Consider the following 23,229-nt stretch of genomic DNA (forward strand, 5'->3'; position numbering starts at 1 on the left):
TTGCAAAATCCTTGGCAAGAAATAATGACAAAGCAGACAGCCCTCTTCAAGACTGCGAAGAAAGTAGCATCTGCCATCCTCGTGTGCCACCTCTCTTCATTACTGGTGGTGCAATTCTGTTTGCTTGTGCTTCAAGTTTTGTTTTTCACAGCATAGCCTGCTGATAAAAGAAATGGCCTGCTTCTGCCCTTTGGTCTTATGCCTTTTATCAGACAAAACACAGTGCCTATTAAAGGAAAGTAGATTGTCCTATTTATCTTTCTTTCCTTTTGATAATTTTTCACTGATGTTTCCAATAAGAAGGGTTCCAACACCTCTTCTGGGCAGGACCAAATCTGCAGTATATTCTTTCTCCATTTCCCTAACTGGTTTGAAGGTTCTGGTGCCAAAAGACTGCTCTGTGGTACAATGAATAACCTACTTCAAAAAATAATCATGCAATATAAGTTACAAAGCAGAAATATATTGATTTTTTTAGTGCAATCTACATTATATCTGGCAGCAGGGAGCATGTAAGTCACCACTGAACAGAGCCCTTTGACCATGTGCTATTCCTTTTACATGGTGATCATGTGCCACAGAGCAAATGAAACAAAAGTGGAATGGGGTCAAATGGGCATCTCTGCAGAGTATTAAGATAAAGGACTTTATAATTAAAACTGGAATATCTAGTCATCTTAACGCAGACTAAAGATTAGGATCAGTGCTTTTACAGGAAGATTAATTATACTTTGAGAAGTAGGGAATCTATCAGAAGGAAAAGCCTGCTCAGTGAAAGCAAGTTAGCAAATGCCGTTTCAGCTATGACTGTAAAAATGATTCTATGACATACTAGCAAATGTCAGTTACTTGAAGCTTATTATTTATTCTGTGTACAACAGAATTGTCTTAGTGTTCTGCTTAGAGCAACTGAAAACAAGAATCCATTTGCTCTGTAATTTTGTAGTTGTAGGTACATGATCCATTAGCAATGGCATTTTTCCCTCCAATAGTTCATAACATTCCTTAAAATTATTATCTGAAAGGATAATGATACTGAACTTCTATAGCTGTTATCAGTTTCTTCTGTTAAAAAAAAACCAAACCAAAACAAAACAGAACAAAACAACAAAAAATATACACAGAGAAAAATGGAAAATTTTGTTTTTCTGCAAACAGAAACATGCAAAGTTATTTTTTATGCTAACACATTAAGTAGTGATAAAGTCATTAAGATTGCTATGGTATTTTGCATATTTTAGCAAAAATTGCTGGGGAAAATATGCACTTTCAAAGGAGCTCTTTGAGTGAAGCTATTTTTGTAATGTTTCCCATGATAGCAGCAGTTGCTATCATAACAAACAAAATTTAGAGCAGGTGTTTGTTAACAGTGAGTTTCTAAAGATAAATAAAAAGCCCTTTGAGACTTCACACTACAGATTTGTTTCTAATGCACTGTAACTTATATTCCGAGTCTAACAACCATTTTTAGACTGTTACCCTTTTATAATATTTTTCAGTTGCTTCATTGCAAACCCATCATTTGATATAATAATATATGTGAAACACGTCTCACCTTAGGTTGCAGCTAGTCAAGTATAAGGTGAGCAAGGTTGAGCAAAGTCTTGCTACTTTTCTCCAACTACCAGATAAAATCTGTGTCCTTGCATTGCTGATAATGGACCCTAGAGTCTCTAGAGATTCAGAAAAGCAAAGCAGAGGTGAAGGAATGTTTTGTGTTTTTCCTGAACACATAAAGAGAAATCAATCATGTTTAGCCAGCTTGGGTGTGTATAAACTAAAGATAAGCTAAAGGGTTAGGCTCTTTTTATGAAGTAACAATCTGGGCATGTCGGTGAAAATCAGAGAGATTTAAAACTTTGTGTCCCAGAAAGTGTTATAAAGATTAAGTAAGTTAAATGTGGGGAATTTGGGGAGTGCTCAGTTCTCTTGTGGAGTTTGTACTGTGTGATTCTTCTTCAGTATGTACCACTCCATTATTCCCTGCCTCAGATGCTATGTTTTTCTTGAGCAGCAACCAAGAGATGCAATCCCTGTTGAGCAGGCTGACAGATGTTACCAATTTGGGGGGTTTTATACAAGAAATTTCTTACAGCTCCTCTTCCAACAGTCAGGTGATTATATTAGATGTTCAGTTTCAAGGAAGCCTGAGGAGTAGGTCTCACACCTTTGTCCATCTTATCTGACAGGGATTGGCTTGACATGCCATGACACAGCAGTACCGGTCGAGCCTCACTTCTTACGAGAATGTCACAAAGCCATTTCACCCTTCAGCATGCCTGGCTCTATAAAACAAGGCTGCTTCTTAATAACCAAGGAAAGCAAAGCTACCAGAAGCTAGTGTGGCTCGGGAGAGGCGATATACAGTGAAGTAGCAACAAAACATTCACTCATCCATTCCACCAGCCTTAGGCTAGGTGGTAACAAATGTACACTCAATAACTGCTTGCACATACACCTTACAACTATCATTGCAGGGTTTCCTTCCTGCCCTGGCAGACATTAAGGAAGTAGGAAAATGTGCAGACACTCCAGGGCATTATTAATTGGTTACATATTCTGCAGAAAGCATAACATACAGCTATCATTTGCCATAGCAACCTTAATGTATAGCAAGTAAGCTATATCTAAACAACGCAAGAGAAAGGGAAAGCCTTTTTACAAAGGTGTTTTGTTTCTTCGATTGAGAGCTTAATGGGCGTTATGCTCATATTTAGCTACTTTGTGTGTCCTCAAGGGCAGCTCTGCAGCAACTGAGGGGAAGGAACAGGCAAAGGGCTGCCCTCTACAGGTTTCTGATCCTAAATGTTATAATGCCAATGTTATATTGACAACTATGGTCACCGAGAATAAAATGTTAATTTTATATGGTCTAATGTTAAGTGTGAACCTGTGAAACGTCTGTGTCTGAGTCACACTGGGCTGACTTTGTAAGCACTGAAGAAAAATGGACATCTTTAGTGGGAAATGCATCTCATCCTCCGGCAGAAAACTAATTATTTTTCTATGTGAAGAAGGCCAAGGAGCCATGCTCAGGCTTAAGGCACCCAGGGCACCTTTCCCTCAGGGCCAAGGGGCTCGCGGCCAGGCCCCCTCACAGCAGCGCAGGCCGCCCCCTGCTGGGCAAGCAGCCCACCCGCAGCCTCAGGCTCTTCCCTCATGGATCCGTGCGCTCTCCGCAGGGGACACCGCTGCCACAACGTTATGCAAATTGTGCCCCCAGTTTGTAACTTAGTCTACCAAGCCTTGCTACTGAGGGGGAGGTGCAGGCAACATTTTTTTTTTTTAAATGCGGGGATTAAATTAAATTAAATTAAATTAAATTAAATTAAAGTTTTCCACTTCCTATGTGGGAGGTCGTCTTATTTATAAGAGAATGAGAGCAGTGGTGGTTTTAAACAGAGGACTGAACCTCAGTTAGGACTGTGAGAAGGGCACAGCTGCTTGCCTTCAGGAAAAGGCAGAGAGTCTAAGAGTAGATAAAGCCATGAACTCTCTTTTCAGAGTTCCTTCATACTGAGTGTGCTAACTCTATACTGACAATGTTGTTAAGCACCAGGTTTGGCAAAGCCTGGGCACCTGACTTCAGGAGTCCAGCCTTACTCTTTGGGTTTTAGTCCTCCTTTATGAAATTAAAAACCCCCAAACAAACAAACAAAAAAACCCCAACTCCTTCCCTGCTTTTCAGGGACACTGTGACACTGTTAATATAAACAGATAGATTAGAGATTCTCAGGATCGGATATTGAGGTAATGTCCTCGTGCAAGTATTTAAGATTTCAACCTACATCCTTGTATCCCAATGATCTCATTTATTTGGCCTTTGAGAATGTCTCTTTATAGGGAGAAGGAAGAGTATGAAAAGGAAAATGTCCACACATACAAAATCTTCAGCCTCTTACATGGAAGATACAATAACTATTCCAGTCCTGGTGTAATGGCTAGTGGTAGTAGTTAAGCTTTTATAATAAAAGCTTAAGAGTATGGGCATTATGTAATGCCCAATTCCAAAAGTACGTTATGTTCTCTGATATCTGATATCTCCTGTTTTTGATAAAGGTTGAGCCATTAGACAAATTTTTGAGAGACTACTTTGGTGTGGTTACCTTCAGAGGTGCCAGGAAACATCTATTAATTTTTTTTTTCTGGCTAATTTGCCTTCAAATATATCATTTTGCTTTCCCTGTGGTTGTGATGGCTACAATGTGCAAGAAAACAATTGGCACACTTGAAGGAGAATAAACAATAGCATTCTACTGTCCAGAAATTGTATTCTCTTCAGGAATTAAACCATGGGCTGGACACCAAGTCCCAGTTTGGACCTCTTCCAATTTGTCCCTGAAGTCTTTGTTGAAATAAAAGGAAGTTGCACTAGTACTGACAGTGACAATCTAAATTCTAAGTAGATTCTTAATAGTAAAATAAAAAAAGAGACCAAAAAATATTTTTCTAGTTGAAAGGCAGACACACAGAAGCCAGGGAATGCAGAATTGACATGTTTTAAGCAGCATCAGTTTGGCCTCATTTGTGCCTGCATCTATGTGATCTGAGACCTTTTTTTATAGCATTCTATCAGTTAAAGAGAACGAAGGAGTGTACCTCATCTGTGTCAAGTAATTCAGTGTTTCTTGTACAAAACTGGGACTAGAAAACTTTGAATTTTTATTTTGTCTTACCTGATTATACCTACCAGGTATTAAAAAATGCATTCTTAGTATTTCAATGAATGAAGATTGTGAAATTCACTGGTGAAAGCCTGGAAATCAATATAACAAAAAGAAAACAAAACAAGACAAGACAAATCTGAACGTTAATTTCCTCCCATTTTTTCAAAGCGTTATTTTTGAGAGCTTTGTCTTATGAATATCTACTCAGTGCTTCATCAAATCTAATCTCCTGATTCTACACAGACCTAATGTTATGTTAGACCATTTTATAAAGCCCATCAAAATCACTATCTCTACTCACAGGTAGGAAAACTTCAGAGAGATTATGTTTTCTCAGTCTCACCCAAAACCTGACAATAATGGGAATTCCATATTCTAAATCCCAAGCTAATTTTCTGCCTACTGAAGGTCATGAACTTATAATAAATATTTTTTTTAATCAAGAATTCATGTAACATTTCATTTCACAATATACTGGACTAGAAATGGCCTGCTGTCTGTTTTTATACTTTGAAAGAATGTTTCCTATACAGTGTTACATCTAAAAAGGCTGGCATTCAGTGCAATAAATAGCCAGTACTGTCAAAAAAGCAGGTGGAAGAAAATTTATTTTAATGTGACTCCATGAAGAATATTTGACCAGCAGTGCTTAAACAACAGCACTGATCTCATGCTTTGAAAAGCCAGGTAGATAGATTGTTGTAAGAAGTTGTACCTGTATGAGACTCAAGGTCTCTCCAACAGACTGCTCAATTATTAAATACCATGAGAGGGGCACATTCATGGCAGTGCATATATTGCAATGCAGAGGATGCCTGCATGTACAACATATTGCAGTATGAGTGGGTTGCATACTAACAATATTAACTCTCACAGGCAAAGACAGCTAAAGTACTTGGAATAGTTTTGTAGCTTAACTTTGGTTCTGTCACTGAATGTGAGCTTAGTTTCCCTGAGATATTTCTTCTTTTTTTAACTACCAGTTTAGCTTCCTACAGTCCTGAAAACTGCCAGTGCTACACTGAATCCAGCAGATTCCATACACTCTATGTCACAGGACTCTTAAGGATACCAAGGAAACACTTGTGAGCGTGATGTACACTGACTGGAAAATGTGGCAGCCAGTAATAATCATGCTAGTGACAGGTAAAGTTAAACAAAGTTAAAGTTAAACAAAAATTAAAAACCATGAGTCCCTTCAGGGCATTCTTATTTGCCATTTCCACATCTATAGAAAGGAGATTCATGTAAGCACAAAATTCAAACGTCAGCATAAGAATCACCACTTACTTGACATAGCAAATTTTTTTAAAGATATGCATAGTTTTGCTTGGATTGCAGAGCTTGACCACTGCACTTCACCTGCAGACCACAGTGTGGGCCCAGGCAAGCCCACATGCGAGCTTGGGATCCAGGCAGAACAAAACCACCTTCCCCAACCCTCATCTTTCCCACATGCAGCCATCTAGCACTTCCTACAGAAAGCATCTCTGCATGGGACTTAGCAGCTCTGCAAGGCTGGCTGTGGACACCCACTTCACAGCCCCGCTGCGAGGCTCTCCAGTGGACTGGTTTTGGCTGGAGTAGTTAATTTTCTTCACAGTGGCTGGTATGGGGCTGCATTTTGGATTTGCACTGAACACGGGGTTGATAATATAGACATGTTTTTGTTATTGCTGAGCAGTGCTCACACACAGCCCAAGCCTTTTATGCTATATGTACTGTCACGCTGGCAAGCAACTTGGAGATGCATGGGAGGTTGGGAGGAGACACAGCTGGGACAGGTGATCCCAACCGACCAAAGGGATATTCCATACCATATCATGGATGGTATTCATGGGATTCAAGGGATATTCATGGGATTCAAGGGATATTCATTCCATACCATGCTTAGTATAGAAAGTGGGGGGAAGAAGGAGGAAGGGGGAGATGCTTGGAGTGATGGTGTTTGTCTTCTCAAGTCAATGTGATGGGGCCCTGCTCTCTTTGAGATGGTTGAACACCTGTTTGCTCATGGGAAGTGGTGAATTAATTGCTTGGTTCATTTTGTTTGTATGTACAGCTGTTAAACTGTCTTTATCTCAACCTAGGAGTTTTCCAGATTTTACTGTTCCAATTCTTCCCCTGATCCCACTGGTGGGGGAGTGAGCGAGGGGCTGTGTAAGGCTTAGTGGCTGCCTGGAGTTAAACCACAACACTGGGGCACTGTGAAGGGGCAGCAATCAGGCCTCCTATCTGCCCACCTCACACCGGCAGCCCATAGGGAACCAAAGGAGGATTCACGTGATTCCCATATTAGCAAGAATCATAGAATGTTTAAGGGTTGGAAGGGATTTTAAAGATCATTTAGTCCCAACCCACTCTGCCACGGGCAGGAACACCTCCCACTAGACTGGCTGCTCAAGGCCCTATCCAACCTGGCCTTGAACACTGCCAGGGTTGGGGCACCCACAGCCTCCCTGGGCAACCTCTCCCAGTATCTCACTACCCTCACAGTAAAGACTTTATTCGTAATATCTAGCCTAAATTTCCCCTCTTTCAGTTTGTACCCATTACTCCTTGTCCTATCGCTACAGTTCCTGATGAAGAGTCCCCCTCCAGCTTCCCTGTAGGCCCCCTTCAGATACTGGAAGGTTGCTATGAAGTCTCCACACAACTTTCTCTTCTCCAGGCTGAACAGCTCCAACTTCCTCAGCCTGCTTTTACAGAGGATGTACTCCAGTGCTCTTATCAACTTCAGGGCCCTCCTCTAGACTTGCTCCAACAGTTCCATGTCCTCCTTATCTTGGAGGCCCCAGAGCTGGATACAGTACTCCAGGTGGGGTCTCCCCAGAGCAGAGTAGAGGGGGAGAATCACCTCCTTTGACCTGCTGGCCACACTGCTTTTGATGCAGCCCAGGACTGGACTGGCTTTCTGGGCTGTGAGCGCACACCGCTGGCTCACGCTGAGTTTTCATCAACCATCACCTGTGGGGTTACAGTCACCCCCAAGTCTTTCTCTGCAAAGCTTGTCTCAGTCACTTCTCTGCCCAGCCTGCTGGTGTGTCTGGGATTGCCCTGACTCAAGCGCAGGACCTTGCATATGGTCTTGTTGAACTTCATGAGGTTCACATGGCCCCACCTCTCAAGCCTATCCAGGTCCCTCTGGATGGCATCCCTTCCTACCATCATGTCAACTGCACCACACAGCTTGGTGTCACCACAAATTTGCCAAGAGTGCGCTCGATCCCACTGCCCACATCACCAACAAAGATGCTGAACAGTGTTGTGCCCAGAACCGACCCCTGAGGGACACGACTCGTCACTGGTCTCCATGTGGACAATGAGCCGGCAACCACAAATGCTACACCCAGGCAGCCAGGCACTCGGCTGGGCAGGAAAACAGCCCTCCTGCTCCACGCCAAACCACCGCTCCCCGGCCAAACCCCTCCGCAGTGCCTGCGGGCTGTGTGAGGGGCCGGAGGGGCGGCTGTGTGAGGGGCCGGCCATCCCCGCGGAGGGGGGACGCGATAACCCCACTCCCCCCCCCCTCTCCCCCCCCCCTTTGCCGCCCGTCCGCGCCACCCGACCGCCTCTCTGCTTGCATCATGCGCCCCATCTCCCCGTGCCCGAGGCTTGCCCGGCGCCCGCCCGGCCGCCGGGCTGTGCGCCTGCGCGCCGGGTCGCGCGTCAGCGTCGCGCGCCGTAGAGGCGCGCGGGGCTGAGCGGCGTGCGGGTCGCCGCCATGACTTTCCGCGCTGGAGAACTACATCAACCGTATCCGCCGCGGGCACGGACGCGGGACGCCGACCGGCCTCCCGCTCCGCGTGGCGCGGGGGCGGGGGGACGGGGACGGGGGCGGACGACGGGACGGGACGGGACGGGACGGGAGGACCTGGCGGCGCGGGCCCTGAGGGCAGGGCTGGTGGCGGCTTTGCATTGCTTGGGCCCTTCCCGGCCGGAGTGTCGGTTTCCGAAGAGAGAATCGGCTCGCAGGCAGAGCGAGTTACAGGAGGTCACTCGGAGAACAGGGTCCCCCAGCAGCACCCCGTGCTGCAAAGCGCAGCGTTGCACGATCCGTGGTGAAGAGCGAGATTCGCGGTGGGCCTGCCCCCCCAAGAGCTCCTAACGCGCCTTTAGTTACCAGCTTTGCATCACTTGTTCAAAACCCGGGACTTGGGGTTCTTGGAACGCTTTTCGTGCTGTTTTTTTTGTACTTCTTGTAACCCATGGGCATTTTCAATTTTATTCACAAACAGTAAGGTAGTAACCCGCAACTATTCAGGATGATGGATATGTGGTCACCCAATTGGGATAATGAGATATTATGGAGATGGAGAATGCTAGGCTTGGGATCACCACTTCAGAGCAGTTTTTTAAGGACTTAAAGTGTTCATAAAACTGTTTATGTTTTTGCAATTTTGAGGCAATGCAGTTAGTAATGGGAAGAGAGGCAAACTCAAATCTTTATTCTGGTTTTAATGCTGTTCATGTTTGTGTATGATTGTCCATGGTTAGGTGAAGTGAAACTTTAAAGGAGATTTTCATAAAAATGCTGTGTTGTCAATTGCTACTATCAACCATGCTGCTTTAAAAAAAAATGCTGATAGGCTTTTCTGGCTCCTAATGGCTCTTAAAACCTATATTACATATGAATGTCTCAGAAAATCATAATGGTTTTATTTCAGGTATCATTAAACATTTCCTTAATAAACTACCAGGTACTGTTGCAGTAATTACTTCTGATGGAAGAATGATTGTGGTAAGACTTGTATTTTTTAACATTTTATTTTCCCCCATAAAGATTTTCCATCATGGCAATAAAGAAGCTGTGTTAGGATATTCTCAGTTACATATTCACACCTTTAAATCATAGAGTACAGAATAATGGCCATAAGGCTTAAAAAAATGTTGTAAATGCTTACTGATTCTTGCACATCAGCTTTGTCCGTTGATAAATTTCTGCATACACATGCTTTGACTTTTTTGTCAAATTAAGTTTTCTGTGGAAATGCACAAGAAAATGCATTTCTCTTCAGTAATTTGATTTCTATCTAAAAGGTCCTCTTTGTCCTGTAAGCTTTTGAGCTTTCATGGTAGAACCATTTCTTCCAGCATTGGCTGGAGAATTTCTGGAGAATTGCTGTGGGATTTGTTTATGCCTGAAAACCTGAGGATTGGCCAACTTATATATTAGACTGTATAATATTTTGGGTTTATTGCTTCTGTGTTTTGTGTTTTTTTTCTTGCATCACTTCCCCCCTCACACACACCTTTATGCGTATGTGTTTTGAGTGTAACTTAACAATGTGATTGTTGCATGAGGATTGTATCTTTCTGTCTGTACTTAGCTTCATGCAGCCTCTGGAAAAACAGAAAAACTGCTGGCCTCACCAAATCTGTGTGTCTGAAGTCAGTCTGATAAACTTTGTGTTGTGCTACAAGATACTTTGTACCAAAAAGATTTGAATGGAGTTGGTATACATGACTCCTTGCTATGTGGTTAGATGATGTAAATGAATATTAGCATGATAATTTTAATTTACTAAACACAAAATAATTTACTTCAGAGATACCACTTAAAATTGCTTATTAGGAATGGTTTCAGTATTGTTGACCACAAGAATCCAATTTTTCTGGTTTTTGTTTTAGTTAAATATTTGATTTCTAGAAACTTCCATACAAGGAAGACTAAAACAGTGTAAAAACAGTAAAATTAGGTTTGTAGAGGTCTGTCACTGATACAAGGGAAACTTTACTTCTTTTAATACTAAAGCCTATTTTAGCTTTCAGCATGAACACTCAGTAATAAATGTGCACTTTTCTTAAATTGATTATTTCTTTGAAAATTACTTCCTTTGGCTATTTGTGTTTAAGCCAAACAATAAAACCTAAATAGAATATCTATTCTCTAGTACCTTAATTTTGCTACCTTGTTTAAATATCTTTGAGAGCAAAGATGATAAATTTAAGAGTTAACTGGAGTGCTTTATTTTTGTATGTTGTTTTCAGGGAACACTCAAAGGTTTTGATCAGACCATCAACTTGATTTTGGATGAAAGCCATGAACGAGTGTTCAGTTCTTCACAAGGAGTTGAGCAAGTAGTGCTGGGATTATACATTGTAAGAGGTGATAATGTGTAAGTATACCATGTCCTTGTTTAAATCTGTTCATATGAACTTAGTATGTGCGTGTGCATGTGTTTGTGTATATATGTATATTATCTGTATAAATCTTGATAGCCCCAGACACCTTGCACCTTTGTATCTGTGAGTAGCACTGTACTGTCAAAGTATTGTCAAAGCTGAGGCAACCAAGGAAGTGTCTGAGTCACCATCCCTGGAGATATTTAAAAGATGTGTAAAAGTGGCCCTTAGAGTCAGGGTTTAGTGGTGGGCTTGGCAGTGCCGGGGCCTGATCTTACAGGTCTTTTCAGACCTAGATGACTCTGATTATGTATTAAAGAGCAATCACCTACATTTACGTTGCAGAAGTGATTGCATTGTAATGTTAAATGTGGTTTTAAACTGAAAGAGGAAAGATTGAGATTAGATGTTAGGAAGAAATTCTTTACTCAGAAGGTGCTGAGACACAGGAACAGGTTACCCAGAGAAGTTGTGGATGCCTCATCTCTGGAAGTGGTCAGTGCCAGGTTGGATGGAGCTCTGAGCAACCTGATCTAGTGGGTCAAATGTACGAGTTGATACTTGATGTAAAATATGCTTACAAAATGAGAGTAAAAGCTCAGTAAATGCAGAGAAAAGTAACTGATGTGCCCAACACATGGGAGGGTTACAACAGAAGTGGAAAGAAAGCCTGGTAAGTGGGCCTGCTAGGAAGATTACTTTTGCAGCAGCATTCTGAAACTGATGGCAAAAATAATATTCCTTTTTTAATCACAACTAGAAAAAGGGTATGTTTTAGTGACCAACACGTGAGCCTGGATAGGAGTTTTCATCTTCTAATTCTAGTGGATATTTCTGTACAAAGAAATATCAAGAGTTAAATTTATATCTAGGTGCATTTATCTGACATCGTTGAGACATTTTGGAATGCTTTCATCACATTTGACTTAGGCTTTTAAAAAAAGTAAATTGACACATGTGCAAAGGTAGGACTAAGCATGCTACTCTACCAGTAACTTTTCATTCACATACTATAAACGTGTATAAAAAGCCAAGTAATTGTTTACTGCTTCACTCTTTCATCATACCAGATGGCTACAATACTCAAGTATACTCAAAATATTCTTTTATAGAATTTATTCTAATTTTTTTGCAAACTTAACAAACTTGGAAATGTACCCATTACAAGGAATAATTCAGTATTCTTGCAACTCTTAACAAACTGACATTTAATATTCTTATAGGAAGAAGTAAAAAGAATCAACGGCTAAGTAACAGTAACTTCAAAATAGGCAACTCATAAAATAGGGAAGGTATTGGAAAATAAAAGGGAAGAAGCAGTCATAATATAAAGTGCTTCCATACGTTCCAGTGTGCATCACTAGAAGCTTGCAGGGAACATGCAGCATCAATCAGAAAAAGTCAATATGATTAACAGCTAATAAGGGTTGTTAAAAGGAAAAAGACAGTTTCTGTTTTAGAAGTGCGTGATTAAGGAATAATAACCTCATTTTTTTTATTTTAGTGCTGTCATTGGTGAAATTGATGAAGAGACGGATTCAGCTCTTGACTTGGGGAATATTCGAGCAGAACCCCTAAACTCAGTTGTGCACTGAAAAGATGAAAATGCACAGGGACTTTGTAAATCTTTGGTTGTACAGACCTATTTAACAACGTGGACAGTTTTTACAAATTGTGTTTGTTTAGACACCAGTTTTTTATTATGAATATGTTGTAGTTTTGCATGTAAATTAAAGTTTCTACATTTTACTAAAGATACTTTCATTGGATTTCCTTTGGGTTTTTATGCTGTGTGAGTTCACTGGGAAATGCATGCTGGCAAAAGCAATCAATATCAGTGATGGTCCTGATAGTGTGTAAATATACCTTGTTCTTAAAATAAGATCTCACTCCTGAAGTTAAACCAAGCTCTTTTCTATTAACCCAGGATTATGTGGAGGTAGATGTGTAATAGTCCGTTTAACCATCTCTAAGTGTAGTTCTGGCCATAAGTAGAAAACTGTTCCTTGTGGTTGTTTTTTTTTGTGTGTGTGTGTGTTTAGTGTAGAAAGGAAGAATGTTGAAAGCTTTCACAGTCAAATTAATGGCTTATTCATATAATACATTTTTGTTGTTTATCAGAGATTGTTCTCTAGTCCTCAAAACTATACTGGAGGTGCAGGAGTTCTTAATGGCTTAATCCTTGTGGAGAAATTAAATTGGAGAAAGAACGACTTTTGAGCAGGAGCACAAAACTTAAAACAAATACATACATTTATTTGAAGCCCTTTAAGAGAATGAGACCAACTCATTCTCTGTCTTCACCTTTCAGCAGCTGTCATGTTGCTCAAAATGTGGGTAAGATCTACAGAAGGAGAACTGCGTGTTTGCTAATGTGTAACCATTATCTTAGAGTGTAGTTTAGAAGACACCAGAGTACTTTTGGTAGGTAAGTTATTTATTTTCAACAAAACTTGCTGCAATATTGAATATAAGGGTCTCATGTAATCATAATCACATGTAGGCCGCTTACAAACCAGCAACAGCCAAGTTAAGGTGGGACAAGCTCTGCAGTGTAGTGTGTTTTAGGCCACATCCTATTGACTACCCAGCAGAAATGCTGGTATGGTGGCAGCAAAAGGAAGTCAGTACTATTGAACAAAGCTGTTTTCTGTGTCCATGAGTGTGCCAACAGGCCCAGTGTTTTTTCCCTCTAAAAATGTGCTGTCAAAAAAAAAAATTTAATGTGCAAGTTTGAGGGGTTTATACTGATTTTAATATTAAGTGGGATTCGGTACTTTTCATTGCAAGTTCATTGGAAACCAAATACATTGAACTGAAAATATTTGTTCTTCATAAAATCTGTCTCTCAGTTCTTGTAACTTCCAGCTTGTTTTCTGAGATTCTTCTTGATGAAGCATGCAAAGCCCTGCTAACCTTTTTTCATATTTATCCATCTTGTGATCTAGTAATGTGTTGTAGTTTTCTGTCCACATTTCTGCAGGGAATTACTGAGCAGACATCAAATCAGGCAAATTGGGGGTTTTCTCTGATTGCCAAAAGTCAGTAAAATCTGGCTGTAATTAGTTAAGTCAAAAGAATCAATCAGTTTCATTAAACAGTCAACAAAAAAGCCCTTTGGCAACTGAAATGCTGATATTGGCACAAGAGAAAACAAAGTGAATAGTAATGATAAAGAACAAAGAAAGATTATTAAATTAGCTACTTTAGAGTGCAGAAAAAAAATGCAGAGGCAAAGAGGAGTATCAGGATGAGCTGATTTTTAATGCTCTACTCAGCCTTGGGTGTATTAGGAGGGTTATAGTTGAAAGACAAGTTGAACACTTGTGTAGAAGCACTGGAAAGACTGTGGAAATCTGTTGCTTTGTAGCTGAGGAATTAAGTTCGAAGCTGAGTCATGGAATGTTAATGCATATGGAGACCATGTGCCTTGAGCACATCATTTGCAAGGCAACTCCTTGGTCCTGTATTTGTTTAAAGATTTAAAATATGATGAGCTGCTGATGTGAGTTGAAACTACTTTATCCTTGAAGTGCTGATCTCAGATACAATACTGGAATTCACAGTAGTGAGGTTTATCCATAAAATCCAGGGACTGACTGGATGAGAAATCCAGGTCGTTCAGAAATTGCTGAAGCGTGATCTGGAATATGAGTTTCACAGAGTTTGCTGTTTAAAACACAGATTGCAAACCCTGTCTTCCCTTCAGGAGAGTTACCTCAGCTATTGCATGCACTTTTTCTGGGCTTGAGATCCTCTGTGTGCCCAGAGTTGTGAGGACCTACAGCTTGAGAAAGTTGTATCTGCTCTGACAGGCTAATCTAAACTTAGAGCATTCTCTATCTTGAGAAAGGTAAATTTAAGCTCCCTTTTCGAAAAGGATCCTAACAAAAAGTGCTGGCCCAGAAAATGGGTTGATTATATGCAGAGCATTGTGAAGTTGACTTCTACAATGAGATAGGCAAAGGATGGCCAGCTCACAGGACTGGTTGGGACTGTGGGCAGTAACTGAGCCCTGCTGAGATGGAGCCCTGCTCAGAAGTAAAGTTCTATCTAAAACCTTAAAACCAAAACCCGTGGAAGTTGCTTGCTTTTATGCTTATCAGCAATGTAAAGTTTTTCAGAGTTGTGATTTTTGGCTTATGTTCACATTTTGTTTCAATTTCTGCTCCAACATTTCCTTCAATTTGATGCCATTGGTTTAGGTCTGGATTTGACCAAAGCCTCTTCTGGATGTACTGGTGAAGGGATCAAGGCCAGCAGACATAGTCAGAAGGGGTTTATTGAAATCAAATCTAGAACTTTATATGCTTTTTAAAATTATAATATGCAATTAAAGCCTTGTGAACTTACTGGGGCTTTAATCTATAGGGGCTAACTGGGTCCCTGTAAGTATATGGTTCAGAGAAGCACTCAATAAACAGTATTTCATGCAGGAAGTTGAATGATAACCAGAGTATTTTCATTATTTCAGTATTTCATTGAATCAAGCCTATAGCACCGTCCAAGCTGGAAAACAGGTCACTGATGAGAGTAACTATTTTATGTCATTATTTTCATAAATGAATCAAAGTAGGAAAAAATAGTGGGATTGAAACCAGAAAGTGGACATAGAGTGATGGCCTAGTATTAGTGATTCTGAAAAACAAAACTAGAGAATGTTAGTCCCCAGCAAGGGAAGAGGAAGAGTAGAGTGGAAGCTCAGCATGTGTGAAGCTTCTGTATGCATCTTGACAGCAGGGGAACTACTAATGTGAGTCGTGCCTATGAAACACAAGATGATTTATGCTTGCTAGTTATATTTGGTCTATGATACATTTTGGCACCTGTGTAAGCAACTCTAATAATTTTTAATAATTGGGTTCTTATTTCTGCTTTACAGTTGGGTAAACTGCAGTTTATTCTTAGAATAATGAAAATAAGTCTGTGGATGTTTTTTTCAAAGTGGAAACGTTCTTCAGTTGCAGTAAAGATCCAGAAAAGCTGTGTCATATCAATTAGTTTTAGCTTCTCTGTTGCTCAAATAATAAAGCATTCTTCAAGTACTAGGTATTCACAAACAATCATGAAACCCAGATATGCCAGAAGGTCATAGATAAAACCTTGAGATGAGAGAGGGGAAACTTGTACCAGACTTAGCTTAAAAACATATGAGAGAAGATAGTAAAGAGCCAGGTGTTTGTCCTGGAAATCCTGTTCCTGGTAGGCTCTTTCAGTGTGCTCTGTTTTGTCTTAGGGTCCCTTTCAGGGGCCTTTTTTTTACAGTAATTTTTACAGTAATGGCAGAAATGCTGATATTTCTTACATCAGCAGCATTTTCCCTGAAGAAAATAAAAGCTCCACTGACGCAGGTGGAAATCAAAGCCAAAAACACAATAGCATTCAGACTTTTGCCAAGAACTCCTTGCTAGCACTAAAAGCAAGACCTTATCTACACGGTAATATCTTCCTTCCTGGAGCCTTGTAGCACGTTCCAGGAACTCAAACTTGCGTAGAACAACGTGCTGCTGCTTTTCAGCCTTAAATCAGTAACCATCAGTGCCACCGAATGCCAAAAAATTTCACTCAATGCTCAACTTCTTTCCTGCTACTTGCAGTTTTAGATAAAAGGTGTTCATTACTTCAGGGAGTGCAAGAACATGTGCATGTACTGGTTTTGTCCACTGAAACATCTTTAATGGTTGTCCTGAAGTCTTTTTGTTGTTTTATACTCTATCTTATTTTTAATTTAGTGTTGAAGTCAGCAGTGGTGATTACAGTGCTCTGCATAGAAACAGGAGTGAAAAGTGTTCAGGTGGAGAAATAAAGAAACTGGATTTTAAGTAGCATAATCCATAAAAAATAGAGATAAGCAGGATAGAAACCTGTTGAATATGAACAAAGTTGGGCTTTACAGCAGTGATCATTGTAGTAAAATTCCCTTTAACACAGATACAGATGTTGTATCTGCACATTACTCATGAGAAATACCGAGAATGTGTGAGAAAACATTCACAGAAATATTTTAAGGCAAATGGAAGCTTCCTATCCTAAAATGCTACTTTTTAATTACGGTTCTTGCTTTGTATTTTTGTGCTTAAATCTTTGGGAATTCTCACTTGTGTAATTTCAGACTTCAAGTCTGCTTATGATGCAGATGGAAACCTGTATGCAGATGAATGTGATGTTTCTGCAGCCTGGTCAGAGCTGCTGGTGGTGTATGGCTGGGATCTGCAGCATTCGCATTGACCAACTGTAGGTGATGTAGTGTCCTCGGATACAGGGGGTAGATTGTCAAAATTGTATTCAAAGCAACATGCATGCAAAAGACCAGGAAAAACATGTAGCAATAACCCCCCTTGCTATCTATAGCTGTCTCAAACTCAGCTAATAGCATTTCCAATTAATCAAACCATTTCTTGCCAAGTGCCACCTAAATACCGCTGCATCTATACCATTTCATACATACAGACTGGATGTATGGGAGCTCTGTTTTGCAGTGAGTTACTGGACTGAACAGAAGCCAAGGCAGGAAGTGATTATGGCTAAGGAGCTGATGCTGACTGAAAATGTGTGATGCTGCAGAGGAAATATCACACAATAGAACCACAGTTAGTTTGGAAATAGATTTAAAAAACAGAGCACATTCGGATGTAAACAGTCAATAGGACTGGGGCCAGCCTTTCTCCTAACAATCAGATCATTAGAAGTAGAACCGTGCAGAATGATTTCTATGATTAAACTGCAAGTGCAAAATCCATGAAAGCATGTGCTCATTAATGTTTAACGGAAACAGCCTTCTTGCTTTTTGCCATGTTTCTTCTCTGGGTTGTCCTAACTCATCCTGGATACAAGAGTCAGGCATAAGTCCAGCTTAAATCTAGGAAGTGCAAATGCTCAAGGACTTTGAAAAGACAGGCTTAGATTCTTTTTTGTAACTATAATAGGGTAGGATCACTCTCTGGAATTGCACTTTTGATTTACAAGATTGCTTCCATGAAAAGTCATTATCTCACATTTAATTAAAATTGTCAGGATCCAAGTGGAAACAGTCTCTGATGAGAAACGGAATAGAGTTAGTGATTGTTATCATTTAAGTGATGATTGTTATGTGGGTGAAGGGCACAGCTCCCTGATTTGTCTAGAGCCTACTTTAACTTCTTGCATTGTTTGTAACATCCATCAAGTAATTTTGAGTTTTATGCTCTAACTTCTGATTCCACCATTTTATGGAAGTCCAGCCAGTACAGAAAGCAGTAAGAAAGACAAGCATTAGTATGTTTGTATGTATTGATTTTATTTGTGGATAAGACATGTACAATGCTTTACAATGACACTGTATGTGCAAGTAGTTTTGAGTTTGGTTCTAATTATGCTTTTTCTGAGTTTCAGCATCAGTGTCAATGCCAGCAGAATTGCCCTTAGCTAAAAGGAGGCAGGCTACCTTACTGCTAATGCCACACTTCAACACAGGTGTGCCCTGAGCAATGCCCTTCATCATCTTGGGCCTTAAAGCAGCTGAGCATTATTTATGAAAGTAATGAAGTTTCCATGTACTCTGCCATGGGCCACCTGAGCCTCAGTAACTTAACGAAACAAGAAACTTCTCAGATGACAAAGGTCCTACTACAGCACCAAGAAAGGCTTTATCAGTGAAGATAATCTAGACATAAGGAAGTTTTGCCACATAAGTGGCAAAAGTCACTGAGCCATCTCTTTTCCATTCACTTCTGGTACATATTTTTATCTGTTTGCTCCTGAGTGAATGCCTAGAACATCTACACAACAGGTGCAGGATTTTGTTTAGGAATAAAGTCGGAAAGTAATACACTCATTTCTGGAGAGGAGATTAAATTCAGCCCATGTTTAAAGTAACTGTTTCTCCATCCCAAAACGAATGGGTAAACATCACCCCACCCTAAATATGTACTTTTTTTGATGGAAGAAGGCTCAGCTCCATTGCAGATACCAAGAAACTAACCAGGTTTTAAAGCCCAGCTTCTTCAAAATATCGGTGCATTCCCAGGATACAGCCCTGCAACTGTAGGGAGGACATCATAAAACAATTTGAGTTTATTAATAGTAGATACAAAGGCATGTTGTTGATTAGGTTGCTCTTAAAAATTGCGTGGAAAAGGGAGATGAAATGTGCCTGTATCATTCAGAATTCCTTGGTAAATAATTTCTGCGCTGGCTGCGTAGATGCTGTGAAAGAACTGTTAGCTTTGTACTGCGTTACTTTTGCCTTGATGTGCTAAAAATTTGTAAGCACGATCCTCTTTCATGAAAAGCCATTCGAGAGGAGCATTTGAGTTGGATATTAACTGTCTTCTCATTCTTGAAACAGGGAATGTAGTTGTATGTACAGGATTTTGGTAATACAACTGGGGATAAAAAAGTGACTTTTCACTAAGGCTATAGCAATCAACAATTCATCGGCAAGGTGACTGGCAGCACTGTTGACATAGGTATCATAAGTGTTTATAAATGTGAAGGAGGCAGTTTTTTGTTTACAAAGATGCCTAGAGCTCCATTACATTGTCCTTGTCATTTGCAATACACAGCTGTACTCATAAGGCCCCACTAATACATGGTCCAAATTATCCTGAATAAAGCATGCTTGCCTATGTAATTCATTGTCCTTGTTGTGCTTATAGCAGTGATTAAGTTAATAGTAATAATTAATGATTAATAATTCATACTGCTAGTAAGTAGTAGAATGGTCAGCCATTACAGTAACCTCAGCTGAAGTACTGCTTAAGCTTAGGATAGTGACCCTAAGTATTGTCATGTAATGTGGTATCAGCTGTTTTCACTGAGCACCAAGAATCAGCCACACACTTTTAAAAATAGGTTTTTCACTACTTAACAAAAAACCAAACGTATCATTTTTGAAGTTAATGAATTGACCAGACTTTCCTTTATTGTTATGCTAGATGTTAACACTGGCTTTCAGTTTGCTTTGTCCAGCAGTCAATAAATCATAGAATCAGAGAATATACTGAGTTGGAAGGGACCCATGAGGAACATTAAGTACTCTTGGCCCTCCACATGACACCCCAAGAATCACACCATGTGCCTGAGAGTGTTGTCCAGACACTTGAACTCTGTCAGGCTTGGTGCTGTGACCACTTCCCCGGAGAGCCTGTTCCAGTGCCCAACCACCCTCTGGGTGAAAAACCTTTTCCTGATGTCCAACCTAACCCTCCCCTGACTCTGCTTTGTGTAATTTCCTCGAATCCTGTCGCTGGTTACAAGTGTGAATAGGTCACTGCTCCTGCGCTTCCCCTCAGGAGGATGTTGAAGATTGCAGTGAGGTCTCTCTTCAGTCTCCCCTTTTGCAGGCTGAACAGACCAAGTTACCTCAGCTGCTCCTCATACAGTTTCCCTTCCAGGCCCTTCACCATGTTCGCTGCCCTCCTCTGGACACTCTCTAAGAGCTTAATATCTTTCTTATATTGTGGTGCCCAAAACTGCACACAATATTCAAGGTGAGGCTGCACCAATGCAGATCAGAGTGGGACAATTGCCTTTTTTGATGGGCTGGCTCAGCAAGAGCCAGCAGTAAAGAAGCATTTACTATTGGCTTTTCTGGGCAAATAGATCTTGTAGCTTGTTTGGTTTCATTAACAGATTATTAATTAGATTATTACCTCTATATCCAGATAAGGGTGGTGAGAGGTGCCTTGAAGGTAAAGAGAAGATGAAAACAGGACAAAGTTGGTCAGTATGCTGACAGGAGACCAGTTATATTTCCTCTGCAAAGCATCAATGATGCAATTAGAGCTGCAGAGGTCAGCAACAAACTATAAGCAGGTCTCTGGATATTTCAGAGGTCAAGGCCCACTAGGTGGACATGCAAGGACTGCAGTAGCACTACTCAAACAGCCTTTAATCAAGTGTTCAAGACACTACTCTGGCTATAACAAAAACTAATCATGTTTTGCAGCTGCAATTCAGTGCAACATTCTAAAGACTGGAAAACCCAGATTACTTATTACATCATTTGCTCTTGAGTAAAAAAACAACTGGTATAATTAGATTTTCTAAAACAGAATTGTATATTTTGTACAATCAAATTACAAAATCTAGTAATCCACCCACAATACTAACCTGAGTTTCTAACATACCTTAGCAAGAAAAGAAATTAGGAGACATGGTTGCTTTTTCTTTGGAAAGAGATCAGGAAGTCCCAAAACCTAAACTTGACTGTTGTGGTGCAAGCCAGAGAAAGCTGTGCTAAAGGAAAGAAACACGCACCACTCTCCCTCTGTCCATGGAATTACTCACATAATGGTAGAAGGCTACCAGATTGGCATTTTCCCCTTTACAAACCCCTGCCAACTCCTCCCCATCACCATTTTGTCCCTAACATCTTCAGAAATACTTCCAGGAGAATGTGCTCCATCAGCTTCCCAGGCAGTGAGATGAGGCTGACTGGCCTGTAGTTCCCCAGCTCCTCTGTCTTGCCCTTCTTGAAGACCAGACAGGTATTTCCTGGCTTCCAGGCCTCAGGAGGCTTCCCTGACTGCCCTGGCTTCTCTGAGATCATCAAGTGTCCTCACTGCGACACTGGAGATGGACTTTCAAGTGAAGGAATGGACTGGATTTCTCTTTAGCCTCTCCCCCCCACCCCCTCGTAACTGCTGTCACCTGCTGCTTTGCCAGATGCCAACAGTGAATTTCTGCTCTGCTGCTCCAGCAGCCAATGGGCAGCACACAGCAGGCAGGAAGAAACTTTCAAACACATCTTGTCCCAGTTTGTCCAAATGACAACACAAAGTGAAGGCCCAGAGGTTCTGCACCAGCTTTCTCAGGGGAGAGACGCTACAATGCACCGCAAGCAGGCTGAAGAAATTTCCTTTTATCTTTGAGGGCTACAAACAGGGATTTGCCTGTGTTTTATGGCTACCAGAAGCTCACCCACTACCTTCTCCCCAGAGGGGAGAACACAAAGAGGATGGCTCTAAAGCACTGGAAGAGTCTGGCAGCTGATTAGTAGCAATAGCTCACCTGTAGGCCATGATCTTAACACGACTGTGCTTCAAGCCTTCACAGAGGAAGGGGACACGTTTGTCTGGCCTCTGGGACAGGCTGAAGATGCAGCTGTGAGCAGAGCTGAAGGGAGCAGAGGAGAGCTCTGGAGAGTTCTATGGGCAGAGAAGGGGTGTAAAGCAATGTCAAGAAGGGGAACAATAAAACAAAAGGCATGTCCTGGATTGCAAAGTTTATTAAATATCAAGTTGAATTATACACAGTGTATTAGCTTCACAAAAATGTATTCATATAAAAAGGAAGAATGTCACAGCAGCATTTAATGCTTTCCTCGCTGACTGTTAAATCCTTGAATTAGTCAGTAAACTCCCCCAAATTTTTCCAGTCTTCTTCATCTCAGTACAATCATTCTTACATACATCTTTTCCAGAACTGGGACTTTGTTCTATACTCTTCAGATTGCTGGTGACTTTTCAGGATGGGAAATGACAACTCAGATCTTCATTAACAACTGGTAGTTCCCTGAAATAAGTAAAGCTGCTTGTAAGGTTGACACAATGTCCCACCACATCTGGGCTAACAGCTGGGCTACAGACACCATATCATCAGCTGTTAGCAGCAACAAAAAGACTGCCTATCCTATCACAGAAGTTCTGGAGAGTACTGAGGAAACTTAAAGTTGATGCACTAACATTCATTTTTTTCCCTCCGATTAGAAATGTTTCGGGTGCACCATAGGCTTTGATGCAAGAGCTGCAAATGTCTGAAACTGCAGCAATTTTTAATACAGAAATCAACACCAATACTGTGAAAAGGTACTGAGTTTGTGCCCATTGCCTGTCATGGTATTCAAGTGTACTGTGTGTGTCACTGAGCTTTATCACAGGCTGCCCATGGAGCCTCTGGAGTCTCCCTCCTTGGAGGTATTCAAAAGCCAACTCAGATGTGGGCAACTGCCTCTAGGTGGTCCTCCTTCAGCAGGGGGGCTGGACCTGATGACCTCCAGAGGTTCCGTCCAAACTCACCCATTCTGTGATACAAAACAAACAAACCAAAAAGACCATATAACAACTCTTAGTACTACTACATACTCGGTCATTTTAAACCTACATCGCATAAAGTGATGACAATGTAAAGTGCCCTTTTCTACAGCTTGAACACCTGTAAAACTTTATCAGCAGAAACAGTCACTGCATCAGGACTGAAGCAGCAGGGTGAAAGCACATCAAATAATGTCCTAAACATTAAAATAACACTGGAAACATTCCAAACACATTGACTAAAATGATTTAACAGAACAAAGCAAATGCATTGACCATAATAAGAAATAAATTTGATGATTTTGTCAACCTCAAGAGTCAAGATCAGTCAATCTGCTAGGCAGAAAAAAATGGATGTGGTTCTTATTGTGAGTGCAAAAGAAACCACCTATGCATCAATAAACCAACAGGTAAGTGCAATG

General features: G+C 40.9%; 1 protein-coding gene across 1 annotated transcript; it reads left to right on the forward strand.

Moving 5' to 3' along the window:
• Positions 1-8,398: 8,398 nt before the first annotated feature.
• LSM8 (LSM8 homolog, U6 small nuclear RNA associated) lies at positions 8,399-12,547 on the forward strand (the record flags this gene model as incomplete). Its single annotated transcript, XM_018080884.2, has 4 exons — positions 8,399-8,423; positions 9,368-9,408; positions 10,659-10,786; positions 12,298-12,547. Coding segments are annotated over 4 exons (285 nt in total), but the record flags the coding sequence as incomplete, so codon positions are not given.
• Positions 12,548-23,229: the final 10,682 nt, after the last annotated feature.

Source organism: Manacus vitellinus, unplaced genomic scaffold (genome assembly GCF_001715985.3).
Source record: "Manacus vitellinus isolate BGI_N305 unplaced genomic scaffold, ASM171598v3 scaffold_5_pilon, whole genome shotgun sequence".
Taxonomy (NCBI): Eukaryota; Metazoa; Chordata; class Aves; order Passeriformes; family Pipridae; genus Manacus; species Manacus vitellinus.